Source organism: Bubalus kerabau, chromosome 14, assembly GCF_029407905.1.
Source record: "Bubalus kerabau isolate K-KA32 ecotype Philippines breed swamp buffalo chromosome 14, PCC_UOA_SB_1v2, whole genome shotgun sequence".
NCBI classification, from domain to species: domain Eukaryota; kingdom Metazoa; phylum Chordata; class Mammalia; order Artiodactyla; family Bovidae; genus Bubalus; species Bubalus kerabau.
Window position 1 is genome coordinate 24,378,143 of NC_073637.1, and position 15,754 is coordinate 24,393,896.

At 42.1% G+C, this 15,754-nt stretch overlaps 1 protein-coding gene across 14 annotated transcripts in view; it reads left to right on the forward strand.

Moving 5' to 3' along the window:
• Positions 1 to 333: 333 nt before the first annotated feature.
• The window catches only part of RP1 (RP1 axonemal microtubule associated), a 105,131-nt gene continuing 89,710 nt past the window's right edge, over positions 334 to 15,754 (forward strand). For 3 of the 14 annotated variants that reach the window (XM_055546007.1, XM_055546005.1, XM_055546008.1), the window contains exons 1-2: positions 334 to 1,337; positions 2,572 to 2,743. In XM_055546007.1, coding sequence (XP_055401982.1) covers positions 726 to 1,337; positions 2,572 to 2,743 — 784 coding nt within the window. In that variant the 5' untranslated portion in view covers positions 334 to 725. The other 11 variants (XR_008702149.1, XR_008702148.1, XR_008702147.1 and 8 more) reach the window with 9 other exon arrangements.

The following is a 15,754-nucleotide window of genomic DNA, read 5'->3' on the forward strand; positions in this document are numbered from 1 at the left end:
CATGGATGTATACCTCATGATTTATCTGCTGCTGCTAAGTCACTTCAGTCGTGTCCGACTCTGTGCGACCCCATAGACGGCAGCCCACCAGGCTCCCCCATCCCTGGGATTCTCCAGACAAGAACACTGGAGTGGGTTGCCATTTCTTTCTCCAATGCATGAAAGTGAAAAGTGAAAGTGAAGTCGCTCAGTCGTGTCCGACCCTCATTGACCCCGTGGACTGCAGCCTTCCAGGCTCCTCCGTCCATGGGATTTTCCAGGCAAGAGTACTGGAGTGGGGTGCCATTGCCTTCTCCACCTGTGCCCAATTCATTGGTGTCCTTAGGTTGTTTTTACTTTTTATTTATTTAGCTATGCCGGGTCTCAGTTGCAGCATGTCGGATTTCTAATTGTGGCATGTGGGATCTAGTTCCCCGAACAGGGATGGAACCCAGGCTCCCTGCATGGGGAGAGCAGTCTTAAGTCACTAGACGACCATAGATGTTCCTTTAGGCTGCTTTTAATCTTTCAATTATAAACACCCTTACTTAACTGCTGCTTTTATATCTTCTTATTTTAAGCCCTGAAAGTTATCTTTCAAAACAGGAAGGTATAACGAATGAATGAGTGAATGAATGAAATCCTAGGAACAGCTACCAGTAACTGTGTTAGCATCAGCATGTATTCCTCTTGGTGCTGTTACCATGAGATGAATAATTTCCTTCCCTCCCCAGGTCTCAACCAAAATGAGCGAAACTCCTTCCACCAGTTTCTCCATGGTTCGCCGGATCTCCTCTGAAGGTCCGCTTCCTTCTCCTCGCCAGTCGGGCATCACCCAGCCTGTTGTGGCCAAAAGGATCAGTTTCTACAAGAGCGGAGACCCTCAGTTCGGCGGGGTCCGGGTGGTGCTGAACCCTCGTTCCTTCAAAACATTCGATGCTCTGCTGGACAACCTGTCGGGCAAGGTTCCCCTGCCCTTTGGGGTGCGGAACATCAGCACCCCCCGGGGGAGGCACAGCATCACGTGCCTGGAGGAGCTGGAGGACGGTCAGTCGTACCTGTGCTCCCACGGCAGGAAGGTGCAGCCAGTGGATCTGGACAAGGCCCGGCGTCGCCCGCGGCCCTGGCTCAGCAGCCGAGCTCTCAGCACGCATGTGCAGCGAGGCCCCGCCCCTGCTGCTCCCGGCATGCTGCGCGCGCCGCGACGGCTTGTGGTCTTCAGGAATGGCGACCCTAAAACGAGGCGTGCAATCGTGCTCAACAGGAGGGTCACGCAGAGCTTTGAGGTCTTTCTGCAGTACCTGACACAGGTCATGCAGCGCCCGGTGACCAAGCTGTACGCCACAGACGGAAGGAAGGTGAGCGTTTGAGGGGACGGGGGCTCTTCACATCTGAGCTCGAGTAGTGAGTGATGTGATGGTGTTCCCCTCCCGCAAGAAGGTTTTTCCCACGTGCGCGCATGCATGTGTGAAAGCATGCGTGCAGGCTCACAGTTGCATGCTAACATGCTTCAGTGTGCATGGGAGGGCACTGGCTCACCTGGGTGGATGTTCTTCCTTTTGAGGTCAGATTCGGATGAGGCATGGTCCAGGAGGACCTCTTTTTTCTCCTCCACTCTTTCCCCTGAGCCTTGACTTACAGAAGGTGTTGGCACATAATCTGTTACTGTAGGATAGGCCAATAAATCGTGAGATGAGGTGTTGAGGCAAGGAATAGGACTTGATTCAAAAGCTAGCAGACTGAGAGGATGGAAGACTAGTGTCCCCCTAAACCATCTTTTTGGAATCTGTATGCCAGTTTTTTTTATTAGAACAGAGAGGGGGAGGAGGTGAGGAAATAAAGTAAAATAGCCATTATTTTTGCAAAATATTTCCAGCCTGGGCCAGCCTGGGTTGGGGACGTGTTAATTTCTTCTTTTCTGCAGCCATCCACAGGTGGGCAAGGTCAGATTGTCTCCCCATGAGCTGAACAAAGGCACTTTAGGTGAGCATTCAGGCAGACCAGCTGGGTTCCCTGAGGCCAACCATTATGTAATAATGGCTGGTAATGTGATGATAATAACAAAAGCAACTGGAAAGCAAAGGTTAAAGTCAAGGAAACAGATCCAACATAGAGTCAGATTTTCTGTTCCCTGTTACATAATCTCAATGATATTTCTTAAAAAAGAGTGGCCTAGAGTGCTATTTTGTTGGGGACAGAAAGCATTTTTCTGGGACCTGCGTATCCACAATCACTGAATGTTGTGGTCCTGGAGTGACTGTCAGGCTCTTTCCCAGGTGGGTGCTTGGGTGGGTAGGACAGGGGCGGTACTGCATACCTTTTGAAGATTTGTTTAGTTATGAGGGCAGAACTCTGATCTGTTCCAGGCAGCTGTGGGCTGAATAAGGATTCTAACACCCCCTTCTCCCCCCATCCCCGTTTGGTACTCCATTAGTTTGTATACATCATTGGTGCCCAACAGATGGTTGGTGAGTATCTCTTTCAAACCGTGAAGGTTGTTAAATTAATTCAATCTGTCATAAACTCAGTGTATGGAAAGACCAGAACTTCATGTTGCTCATGTCAGGACCACAACTCTGATTTTTTCCCTAGGTTCCCAGTCTGCAGGCTGTGATCCTGAGCTCTGGAGCTGTGGTGGCAGCAGGAAGGGAACCGTTTAAACCAGGAAATTATGACATTCAAAAGTACTTGCTTCCTGCTAGATTACCAGGCATCTCTCGTCGTGTGTACCCCAAGGGAAATGCTAGGTCAGAAAGCAGAAAAAGTAAGTCACTTAAATATATAGCCCTTATTTTTAGCCCTAAGTTTTTTTTTTTTTTAACCTCAAAAACAACAACAACAGCAGTTCATCTTAAATGACCAATTTCCTTCATCACAGAAAAAGAGAGGATCAAAACATTTTAAACTGAAATTGGTTCTAGTTATAGCTGCAAAGAGTCAGAGAGATTAATAATTTTAAAAAGATTGTTTTTCAAATCAATCAATGATATATCTATTTAAATTGATGAGTTTCTTTTTCTTTCTTTGTTTTGCACCTAATACCTAGATAAAAGATCAAAGTGCCATCATTTCTTGATTTAGAGAGGAATTCTAAATTCTATGGGATATGAGTAAGCGACGCACCAGTAGTTTTGGAGTTTTCTATATATAATAAATACCATGTAGCACAGCTGAGCTCAGATTAATTGATTGACTTAAAAAAAATTCTCTTAACTACATACATTCTCCACTTTCTGAAGTTATTCCAGTAAAAGCCATAGGCCCTTAGATTCACTTTTTATTATAATGAGTGAAACATTTTCATTTATAATTTTGGTAAATGTATTCTCAAAATAAGAGAAAGTATCTCTAGCCTTATATCCTGAATTGATGGTAAGCATATGCAAAGGGCTTCCCAAGTGACTCAGTGGTAAAGAATCCACTTGCCAGTACAGGAGACGACAGAGACCTGGCTTCAATCCCTGAGTCAAGAAGATTCCCTGGAGAAGGGCTTGGCAACCCACTCCAGTATTCTTGCCTGGAGAATCTCATGGACAGAGGAGCCTGGTGGACTACAGTCCATGGGGTCACATAGAGTCAGACACGACTGAGCGACTGAGCATAGCACAGCACAAGCATGTGCACATGTATACAAGCTACAGGTAGTAATTTGACTGAGTTGAGGAAGCGTGAGTGCCAAGGTCATCGCTAGAGATGCATGTTAAAAAAATATCTAGATATCTGGGTTTGTGATTCGCGCTCTTCTGTTTTGTGACTGACCTTAAATTAAATGTACTGTTTATAGAAGATAATGTTAGATTAATAATTATTACTCAGTTAATTTTGCCTTTAAAATAAACTATAAAACTGTTTTCAGTTTGGTAATGCTATAGATACCTCTCTCTGATACATACTGAAAGGAAGATGAATACAACCAAAAATCTATCCCTTGCTTGTATGGATAGGTAAGCAGCACTGGATTACACCCCAAGTCCAGTACTGTGAAACAGAATAATACAGAAAACCAAACCTCACAGAAACCTCTTTATTTTTGCTAGAATCCTTAGCAGTTTCTACTTTATACTTTCTGTATTAAAATTAGCTTATTAAACTCATTAGGACTTAAGTACAATTCTATGAATTTCCTCCCTGAAGTAGAATTTAAGTTCTTTTTAAAAGAGTATGTTGTAGAAATGTACCAGATACTACCATGAATTAAAGTGACCAAATGAATACATAGAGGTGAGAAACTTAACAACATCTTACTATGACATTTAGAAAATAGGGTATTTTTCATACTAATTGTTCATTTTCTTCTTTTCTTTCTTTGTTGCCTCCTCTATTGGATATTTATGACTTCTCTGTCTTCCACGTTGTGTTTTACTTTTAAAATCTTGAAAGTGAGCACACATGTACCTTCAAGCCCAACGTCTCAGATTTATTCTCTTTCTTCTGAGAAAATGCAGAGTAATGATTGCTACTCAGATCATTCTTTTGCTTCTGAAAATTACTTGGCATTAGAAAAAAATGATTCTCAGAATTTATTGATATATCCTTCTGAAGATGATGTTGAGAAATCAATTATTTTTAATCAGGATGGCACTATGACAGTTGAGATGAAAATTCGATTCAAGATAAAAGAGGAGGAAACCATAAGATGGACAACCACTCTCTGTAGAGCTGATCTGTCCAATAATGGTGAAAAAAGTGAAATAAGCAGTCTCCCAGGGAGAACGGATGATCGATCATCTGGTGTACAGATTACTGCGTGTTCATTGTCCGCAGACGTCTCACCTCTAGAGAAAGGTGGTAGTCAGGTGGACAGTCTAGCGGAGGAGGTGAACACTCAAGTGAAAGATCAAGATGTTGAAACTGGTAGTTCTACCATCTGGGAGAACCCTGCTATGGACACAGATGCCACCCAGGGAACTCAGGATCGAGTGAAGCATCGTTTCTACAGGCCCCCTACACCTGGACCAAGGAGAGTGAGGCAGAAGAAGTCTGTGATAGGGAGTGTGACCTTAGTATCTGAAACTGAGGTTCAAGAGAAAATGATTGGGCAGTTTTCCTACAATGAGGAAAGGAAAGATTGGGAAAACAAGTCTGAGTATCACATGGTCACACATTCTTGCAGTAAAATGTCATCTGTGTCCAACAGACCCATACTTGTTCAAGTTGATAATGATGAGCAGGTAGCGTCATCTTTAGAAAGAAAAAAGGAAAGCAGATTGCTCAAATCAAGTGCAATAAGTGCTGGTGTTGTAGAAATTACAAGTCAGAAGATGTTAGAGATGTCCCATAATGGTGGCTTGCCACAGACTACATCAGAAAACTCAATTGTGGAGGAAGGTATAGTTGATAATGTCACAGCAGACAACAAAGCTAGGGTCAGGAATTTAAGAACTTATGGTAACACCGATGATAGATCCAGCCCTTTCTTAGCAGATGCAGCTCACTCTTCAAGTAACAACCCTGGAACTGACAAAACTATTTCCAAGACCCCAGCTTCAGTAGGAAACTCTACTGTCACTACAAGAATCGACCAACTGATTCATGAATTTTCTCATTGTGGTTTGACAAAGCTTCCAGAAAATGAAAAGCAGATTTCGTCCTCTGTTGCTAGCAAAAAAAAGATGAAATCTCAGCAGCATGTGATAAATTCTCAGCATCAGGCTGGAGAGATGGCAACTAAAAGAATCCCTAGGAAGAATAAGAGAATGAACACAAGAGGTAGAATTGCACAGGAAACGATATTGCGAGATTCACATAGTTCCCTCAAAGGGGCCATACTTTGTGAGAAAGACCTCCATGCAAGTGATACAGTAATTGAATCAAATTATTTTTCTTCGAAAGGTAATAATCCTGTGAATTCCAGAAATTTCCCTAGAAATAAATTAAATACTATTCATAAACCTAAGGTTCAAGGACTTTTAGCCAGAAGAAAATCCAGACCACTAAACAAAGTAAACTTGGGGGGACCTACAAAAAGAGAAATTGGTCAAGGAGAGAAAGTGTTTTCTCATAATGAGATTGGATATTGCAAAAATACTTTTGAAAATCAAAATTTATTTCATTTGTTTAACTTCCTTGAGCAAAAACCCAATGCTTTTTGTGGGCCAGAGTCTCAGGCAGAAACAGCCTCTTGGTATTTGAGAGGAATGTCAAAGAGGAGTTTAGTTTCAAAAGTTAATAATTCACACATAACTTTAAGGAGCCAGAAAAAACAAAAAAGGGATAAGTTGAAATCAGATACTACTGTAAGTAAGCAGCATGTCACAACTAGGGCAAATTCCTTGGCTTCTTTGGAAAAAGCTGTTTTTCCTGAGAATGTTACCCATCATTCAGTTCAAAGTTATGTACAAAGATGGTTGCAGAACTTAAGTCCACAAGCAGCTTTGCAGCTTGGCAAGTCAGCTCCAGTATACAAAAAGGAAAGGGGTGTAGCGAGTTATAATAACGGTTTTCTTCCAGGAAACAGTTCCCACACTAGTTCTGGAAAAAGAAATGATTCTATTCTGCAAAGTAATAGACACACAACTAAAAGTGCCAGTTTGACAGGAGACAATCTAGGTAAGAAAGTAGGTATGTCTTTTGACAAAAATAGCAGTGAAGAACTCATCCAAGATCACTGTGAGAGCCAGACTGACTCTTTGAACGATACTTACTTGCTTTCTGTTCATGAATTCTGTACTTTGTCGCAGTCAGCTATGGATGATCCTAATGCTAAAAGTCAGATATCTGCTGCAAAGTCAGGGCAAGAGATGAGCCTTGTTTACAAAGACATAAACCTTGCTGCAAAAGGGCCAAGCGTAGAGACTGCCGTACAAGTAGATCTGGAAGGGGACACCCCACAGCACTTGTCACCAGTTCAGCTGCTTCACAAGCTGCAAGCTTTGGTTCCTAGTAGTCCCAAGGCTCAAAATGGAGTTGTTCAGATGCCAGGTCCACTTTCAGAAGTTCCCTTCACTTCTTTGATATGTAATTCCTCCACTAATGTACTTCTAGCTTGGCTCTTGGTGCTAACCCTAAAGGGAGGTGTGAGTAGCTTCTGTCCAGGTGACGCTCTCAAGGTGACCAGTGGAAGTTCAGAAACACTTGCATTGTTGGAGGTGCTGAAGCACATTGCCGTCACAGAGGAAGCTGATGACTTGAAGGCCGCTGTGGCCAGCTTAGTGGAATCAACCAAGAATCACTCTGGACTCATTGAGAAAGAACAGGATGTGGGTCCAATAGGTCTTTCTGCAAATTGCTGTACACCCAACATTCAGATAATTCCTCAGTGTGCTGAAAATGAAAAAACACAGAAAATCTCTTTAGATGGAAGCCATACTGCCAGTGAGGAAGTCTCTGAAGTCTGTGTTACAGCAGTGACTCGATCTGCACGTAAAATGGGCACTGTAGTTAAGACTTACCCTCCAGAGGAGACTTGTCACCTCAGTGAAGATTCTTTCCCCAGTGATGACCGTACCATGGATCCGACTTCCATGAACAAGGCTTGTTTCTTAGGAGACATCTCTTCACTTACTGATGCTGTGTCTTCTCATGAGGGTTGCGCTTATGAGCAAAACCATATCTATGAGAGAGCTGATAATTTGGAATTGACTGAAGAGTTAGAAACAGTTGATGAAGTTCAGAAAAACAGAAATATTTTGGCAGACCCTGGGTGTAAACACGGCTCTAATATGTTGGTGTCACACCAAAGTATCAGTAGTTTAAGCCACTGTGGCTGTTTCCAAAATACAACTGAATCAGAACTTGATGGAGAACATGGTTTTTTAGATAAATCTGAAAGTTGTTCATTAAAGAAATTTCAGAATAAAAGTGTATATACATCTTTTGATAAGGAGGATTCAAAGACTTCTGAAGAACCAGGCTCAACAACCAACAGCATGATATCAAGTGAAAGAAACGTCTCAGAAATGGAATCTTTTGAGGAATTAGAAAACCAGAACACTGATAACTTTAATATAAAGGTAAATTCAGGGGAGCAAGTGACTGAAGAATTGATCCGAAAGGAGTTAGAGGCTGGTAGAAGTTTGGAATTGATCCAAGTGTCCAGCAGAAATGATGCAGAAGAAGGAAAGGATGGTGTAATCTGTGAGACCATCAGTAGGAAACTGGTGACACCACCATCTTTAGTATTTTGCTATGATTCTAAGCTAAATACAGAAAAGGAGCCCAGTGAAGGAGAAACTGAAACAAAAGTCAGAAAGATGGTGGAAAGCTTGGAAGCTGGAAGTTCTGCAGAGTCCCCTCTCAATTTTAAAAACAGCCTAAGAAGGTCAAGAACTTCTGATTGGTCAGATTATAGACAAAACAGTGAGAATGAACAGTCATACAAAACATCCAGTGATGGCCCCAGTGACAGTGATGAGGAGATGACCCCTGAGAAAGAATGCAACAAAGGATTTGTTAAAAGGACAATAGAGAAACTTTATGGTAAAGCAGAGATGATGAGACCATCTCTTTTTGCTGGATCTACACACACATCTCAGGTTTATCCTTGTGATTCTGTGGAATTTCAGGGCACTGGGAAAGTAGGCCTTTATGATCCTGAAGGTCAGTCACTTGGGTCTTTGGAACGGGTGTCTAGTAATTCAACTGTGTTGCAGAAATTTCCGGAGCAAAAACGAGATAAATGTGATGTTAATAACATGAGGGCCAGTTATCCCAGGGAAGACATTGCAGAACATGGTACAAAACAGAATGATCATAAAAGAATCCTCAGGGACAGGGAAGAGGGAGTACTGATTGACAAGGGCAAGTGGCTCCTGAAAGAAAATCATTTGCTAAGAGTGTCATCGCCTGAATGTTCTGGCCCCTGTGGCCATGCAGACACCACATCAGTGGATACTCTACTGGATAATAGCAGCACCGAGGTTCCGTATTCACATTTTGGAAACTTGGCTCCAGGCCCAAACATGGCTGAACTATCCTCCTCAGAGCTAGAGGAACTGACTCAGCCTTCTGAGCTGAGATGCAATTATTTTAACGTGCCTCATTGTAGTGACTCGGAGCCCTTCCATGACGATGAGCTAGATACTGAAGATGAAGCTTGTGCTCAGGAGAGAAAACCCAATCACCCAGCAGAGGAGAAGTGTAACCTTAGATCAGAAAGAGTGTGTACGTCTGCCACTCATGTCTTCGCGTCTGCTGGTAACAAAGTCCATCCTGTCTCTGATGGTGCTGTTAGGAACCAACCATTGGCTGGTAGTAATGTAATTCATGGCGCCCTTCAGGAAGGCGACTCTTTGGATAAACTCTATAATATCTGTGGTCAACATTGCCCAATACTAACTGTGATTAACCAGCCTGTAAATGAGGAACACCGAGGATTTGCATATTGCAAAGATTCTGATGTTGAAAATTCTTTGAGTCTCCAGTTATGGATGAAAATACACCCATGTTTACGACAGTCAAGCAAAACCATGTTCAGAGACAAGAGCAATAAAACAAGAAGTAGAAGAGCACTTACTGATAATGCCATTGGCAATACACACGATTGGCCTCATTTTAATAACACATTTGACTTGATGGACAGAAGGAGAAAATTAAAACAAAGTAACTGTTTGGGCTTAGAGGAAGAAAATAATTTCAATAAATTTCAGTCATATTTAAAGAATTTCTTGCATACGTTGTTGTTAGTTGTGGGTCAGGTGAATTCAAATCCACAAGACCCCAGCAGTCAGACAAAGGAAATCTTTGAAGTAGTTGATGAGAACAACAACTTATTAAACAGCAGATTCCAGAACTCAGGAACGAATCTCAACCAAGTAGTCAGAGAACACAGCTATCATTTGTCCTTTGAAATGCTTGGCCAAGCCCGCCTGTTTTGCCAAGTTGAGACATTCTTAGGTATTAGCAACAGAAATATCTTAGAAATATTTTATATTTTTGAAGATGAAAATCTTTTCATTTGGGAAGAGGAAAACTAATTACATTGGACTGATCTTGAAAGCCGTGATGAACAAGCAGATTTCTGATTTCAGCATTAGCGCAGCCTTTCATCAGCGTTTTCTCCTTAGGAAAAGATGAAGCACATGGGCTGGACGTGGATTAGACACCTCTAAGAATTTCCCACTAGGCACCACTTCTTTAGAACGACCTTACCCTAGAAATCTTGCCACTGGATAATCCAATTTGACTTTCATCACTCCTGTATTCTTCCATTTTTCCAGCAGTTACAGACTCGGTTTTTATTCTTTTTGAACTTTCTATGCGTTTTTCTCTTGAACATGTGTAATTTCTTATTTCTCTTGTTTTCCTCCTAAGATATCATAAATGCCCTGAGGACAGGAATTACATCTCTCCCTCCCTTTTTTTAATGTCAACTTAGTGCAAAATGTGTATTGAAGGTATTAGTGAGTTATTGGAATAGACATAGATTACTTAATTTATTAATTTTAACTGCTGATTTGATGAAAGTATGATTATAAGAGTGTCACAACAATCTTGTAATGTTTGTGTGTGTGTGTGCCAAATGTATTGAATCTACTTTCCTTATAACATCTGTCTAATGAACATACAAGTGTTTCCTTAGGACAGGACTCACCATTTTTCCTCTTGAGTAGAAAATGATGCTGTACCACTCAGCTGGCTCTCCAGTACTTTGCCTAGAAATTATAATCTCTTTAACATTAGAAAAATGTCAAGAAATTTAAATAGATCGGAGAAAATGAAAAAGTTTAAGGCATGCTTTGTGAAGAAAAATGAGAGGAACTGGAATGATTTAAGTTGGAAAAGAAAAGAGAAAGGTGACTTCAGAGTTCTCAAATTTGGAAAAAAGAACTGCTGTGAAGAACTTTACAGATTTCTTTCCATGTCCACCTGTATTAATAAAACATTTAGTTAGATATAAATAAAAACATGTTGCTTAGAAGGAGAAATAAATTTGATTAGGCTGAGAACCATAAATTGTCTCTTGAATACTTGTGGTATTTTTGCCTCCATCTTGACCAGGGAATCTTTTTAGGTTCTTGTTTTTCATTGTTTGATGGTATAGAAACAAGTCTTATAAAATGTGGAAATCTATGTCTCTTGTCTGGCCTTGACTCAAAATAGAAAAATTAATGGTTTTGGAGCTACATATGGAGGTGCTAATATAACATAAATTTGGCATTGGGGAGCTAAAAGTAATTACTTACATAAAGAATACCTTTATTTTCTATTTCAGTTCAGCTTGAGTCATAAATTCATAAAAAATTACGAGTTGCTATTTATTTCATAAAAAATTACGAGTTGCTATTTAACCAGAGGAATACTACCTCTACATAGAGTATGATTTTTCTGCATTGAATGATGCACTCTTCTAATTGAAATATAGAAATTGTAATGTTATGTAAGCTTCTGTAATGAGGAATGAAAAATTTTGGTGAAATAAAAGGGCTAAAATTGTGGAGACATACCTGCACTTAGCTTTATTGCATTTTGCAGATACCGCATGTTTGTTTGTTTCTGACAAATTGAAGATTTGTGGCAATGTTGCAGAGCAGAGACACAGGGAAATTATTTTTGCTTTTAATTTGGAAGGAGTGATATTTGGGGTTTCCCCGGTGGCTTAGCAGGTAAAGAATCTGCCTGCGAGAGATGCAAGAGACTAGGGTTCGATCCCTGGGTCGGGGAAGATCCCCCGGGTTGCATGGCAACCCACTCCAGTATTCTTGCCTGGGAAATCCCGTGGATGGAAGAGCCTGGCGGGGTATAGTCCATGGGGTCGCAAAGAGTGGAACATGACCAAAGGGTCTTAGTTAGCATGCACACACCCATGTTATTTAGGCATTCCAAGGAAATGGGGGAAATCACTCATAACAACCAGGAGGTTTTAGAAAAATGTGGCATATAGCATACAGTTTTTAGTAATATGACATCAAATGTTGTCCTGGGAGGCCCAGATGATACTGGGAAAGATGAATTGGGAGTGACGAACATGAATGAGAGATGCTCGGCTGTGTAATGCACTTGTTTAAAATGAATGTGTTCCGATACACTGAAGTCTGAGACTGGGAGCCGAGTCTTTCTCACATTTATATCCCAGATCTAGCATTTTACTTGATCTGGGGCATGGTGGGTGCCTCATAAAGGTGTGCTGGGCGAATACAAAGTGCTTGTCATGCTCTTGCTTTATTAACTCTGCATCCATACGTATGGGAAGATACGCAAAGATGCTGAGGGATAGAACTAAGTTTCTTGTATTTTATGAAGTCATGTCTGTGAAAATCATTTTTTTTCTTTTAAACATTCAAAGGATTTTAAAATTTTTCTCAAGGCTTACATTAAAAAAAATCTTGAAACATTGGGAAATCTAGATTAAATGACGTTAGAGGAAGTTTTAAGACTAGCACACAGACCTGACTTGCTTTAGAGATGAAGTGCTTGAGGACTGAGAAAGGGGTCTAGCCTGTTGTGTTCAGGGGAATACACAACCAGGTGGGCTGGTGCAGTTACCACCCATGGCCACCAGATGGCAGCTGTGCCACATGCGGCCAGGTGGTCAGGCCCCTCGGAGGGAGGCTGGTGGGCTCACTGGAGCAGCTAAGGTTCATACCAGGCCTGGGCTGTGTGCCTCTGCTCCAGAGAGCTGAGGACCCAGTTGTGCAGGCAGCCCCGAGTCTCAAACCCAGAATGGATTAACAGTGTTCAGAATTAGAGGAAATACACTGTTCACAAGGAATATAAGTTCACAAGTCGTGGGGATATGAAAGGAAATGCTGGTTATCAGGAACCATCAGAGTTCATCCCCAGGAAAGATGAGGAGACTGGAGCAACCAGAACTCTAACTCAGGTTGAAGCTAAGTAAATGGGTTATGGGCTGGGCGGATAGGAGTGGTTTTCACATGAAGCTAGCAGGTGTTTTCCACGGGATGGTGAAGCACAGGGAAGCCTGGTGTGCTGCAGTCCATGGGGTCGCAAAGAGTCAGACACAACTTAGCAACTAAACAACAGTCAGGTGTTCTGGGCTTCCCAGGTGGCGCAAGTGGTAAAGAACCCACCTGCCAATGCTGGAGACATAAGAGACACTGGTTCGATCCCAGGGTCAAGAAGATCCTTTGGAGAAAGGCATGGTAACCCACTCTAGTGTTCTTGTCTAGAGACTCCTGTGGACAGAGGAACCTGGCAGGCAACAGTCCATGGGGTCACAAATAGTCAGACACGACTGAAGTGACTTAGTGTACACATACACACACCACGTGTTCTCCCTCTTCACCTTCAGGGACATACACATGCCCCATTTTCAAGGGGTAAACCGATGCTGAAGCCATGTTCCGTGAAGTCAGCACTCATTCTCTCAGTTTTCTCATCCACCAAATGGGGCCCCTGTGAGGAGCTGCCTCAGAAGAAGGTTGAGAGATGAGCTGCAGAGGATGTGAGGCCCGCAGCACAGGGTTTGCCCATCGCACTGGACGCACACTGCCTGCCCCTGAAGGCGGCTCTCCACCCTGCCCCCAGCACGCACCTTCAGTCACCTCTAGTCGGTGAAGCTCCTCGTGTGACCCAGCGCTTGTCGAGCTGCCACTTCTGCTGGGGCATAGGTCGAGTCAGTTTGTGCACAAGATCTTCAAGAGCAGTCTTGGTTTCTCCTGTATGTCAGCTCTGCTGTTTGTTGTTTTTTAAAGTCAGACCTTGTGAGAACTTTTTCCTGGTGCAGTTTCCCTGGACTGGGGAGCTGGACATGGGGCTTGAACCTTTTGCTCCTCAGAGGGGAGACCTCCACGGCCATGATATCCTGCACACTTGTGGGTCATTGCACGTGGGCTGGGGGTGTGGGATCTGACAAGACCACAAGTATAGGTACAAGTCTTTTTACAAGACATACATTTTTATTTCTCCTAGGTAAACATCTAGCAGTGAAATTGCTAGGTTGTATGGTAATCATATATTTAACTCATCAGAAATCGCAAGTTGCTTCTGCAAGTAGCTATGCCATTTCACATCCCAGCAGCAGCTTATGAGAATTCCAGTGGCTCTGTATTCTTGCTTGCACTTGGTGTTATCATCTTTTAAATTTTAGCCATTCTGGTGTGTGTTTAGTGATACCTCTTTGTGGTTTTAATTGGCATTTCCCTAGTAACTATAAGGACTTCCCTGGTGGCTCAGATGGTAAAGCATCTACCTACAATGCAGGAGACCCAGGTTCAATCCCTGGGTCAGGAAGATCTCCTGGAGAAAGAAATGGCAACCCTCTGCAGTATTCTTGCCTGGAAAACCCCATGGACAGAGGAGCCTGGTAGGCTACAGTCCATGGGGTCGCAAAGAGTCAGCCACGACTGAGCGACTTCACTTTTCACTTTTTTTTAAAGTAACTATTGGTGTTTGTCATTCCTGTGTCTTTTATGGCACAGTGTCTTTTCAAATCTTGTTTTCTGTTGGGTCTTTGCAGTCTTAGAGTAGTAAGAGTTCTTTATATGTTGTGAATATAAAGCATTCAGATATATGTTTTACATGTTTTCTCCCAGTCTGTTGTTCAGTTGCTAAGTTGTGTCCGATTCTTTGCAACCCCATGGACTGCAGCACACCAGGCTTTCCTGTCCTTCACTGTCTACCAGAGTTTGCTCAAATTCATGTCCTTTTGAGTTGGTGATACCATCCAACTATCTCATCCTCTGTTGCCCCCTTCTCCTCCTGCCCTCAGTCTTTCCCAGCATCAGGGTCTTTTCCAATGAGTCGGGTCTATACATTGGGTGGCCAAAGTACTGGAGCTTCAGCTTCAGCACGAGTCCTTCCAGTAAATATTCAGGATTGATTTCCTTTGGAATTGACTGGTTTGATCTCCTTGCAGTCCGAGGGACTCTTAAGAGTCTTCTCTAGCACCACAGTTTGAAAGCATCAGTTCTTCAGTCCTCAGCCTTCCTTATGGTCCAACTCTCTCATCTGTACATACCTTGCTTTTTAATTTTCTTATTGATGAGACTTTCAATTAGCAAAAGTTTAAAATACAATAAAATTCTATTTTTACATCTTCTATAAGATATAAGGTTTATATCTTTCAAGTCCCATCTAAGAAATCTCTGCCTAGCCCAGTAACAGGATTTTCTATGTATTCTTGTAGGAGTTATATAGTTTTAGTGCTTACCTTGGATGTATTTGACTCATTTGAGGTTATTTTTTGTATATGATAGTAGGTGAGGGCCAAGGCTCATTTTATTTCAGGTGGATGTACAATTATTCCATCACCCTTTGTTGAAAAGACTATTCTTTTCCCAGTGAAATGCTCTCAATTGAAAAGGCTAGACTTTTGTTGAAAATCATTCAGCCATATATGTGTGGGAGTATTTCTGTTCTCTCTATTTTATTTCATTGATTGGTGTGTCTATTTGTATGCCAAAATACACCATCTTGATTACTGTAGCCTCATAATAAGTCTTAAAAGCAGATAGTGCAAAATTTTCTAACTCTGTTCTCTTTCAAAATTGCTGTTATTCTGTCTCCTCTTGTTTCCGTCTTCTTCAAATATTGCTCAACCAGCTGGAGACCAAAGCCCTGAATGCCTTGCTGGGAGTTTTCAAGCACTGCTAGGTACTTTATGCTCCTTGGTGTAGATAGAAGCCAGGACAAGATGTGTGAGTCCAGTCAGCTTGGTGCTTAGAGGCCTTGTGCAGAGGAGTGCCACAGAGAAGCAAACACAACAGCCCATCTGTAAAGCCGTCCATCATTGTCTTGGACTCTCAGCGTTGGCATTTTGCTACTTCGGGGTGGAAAGCAAAAAGAAAGGCTTCTCTGGCAGGATTAGAGAAGCAGTTCTCTTCCATTAGTTCTATGTTTCCTGCTACTCAGAAGTTACTTATTTTACGACCACTTT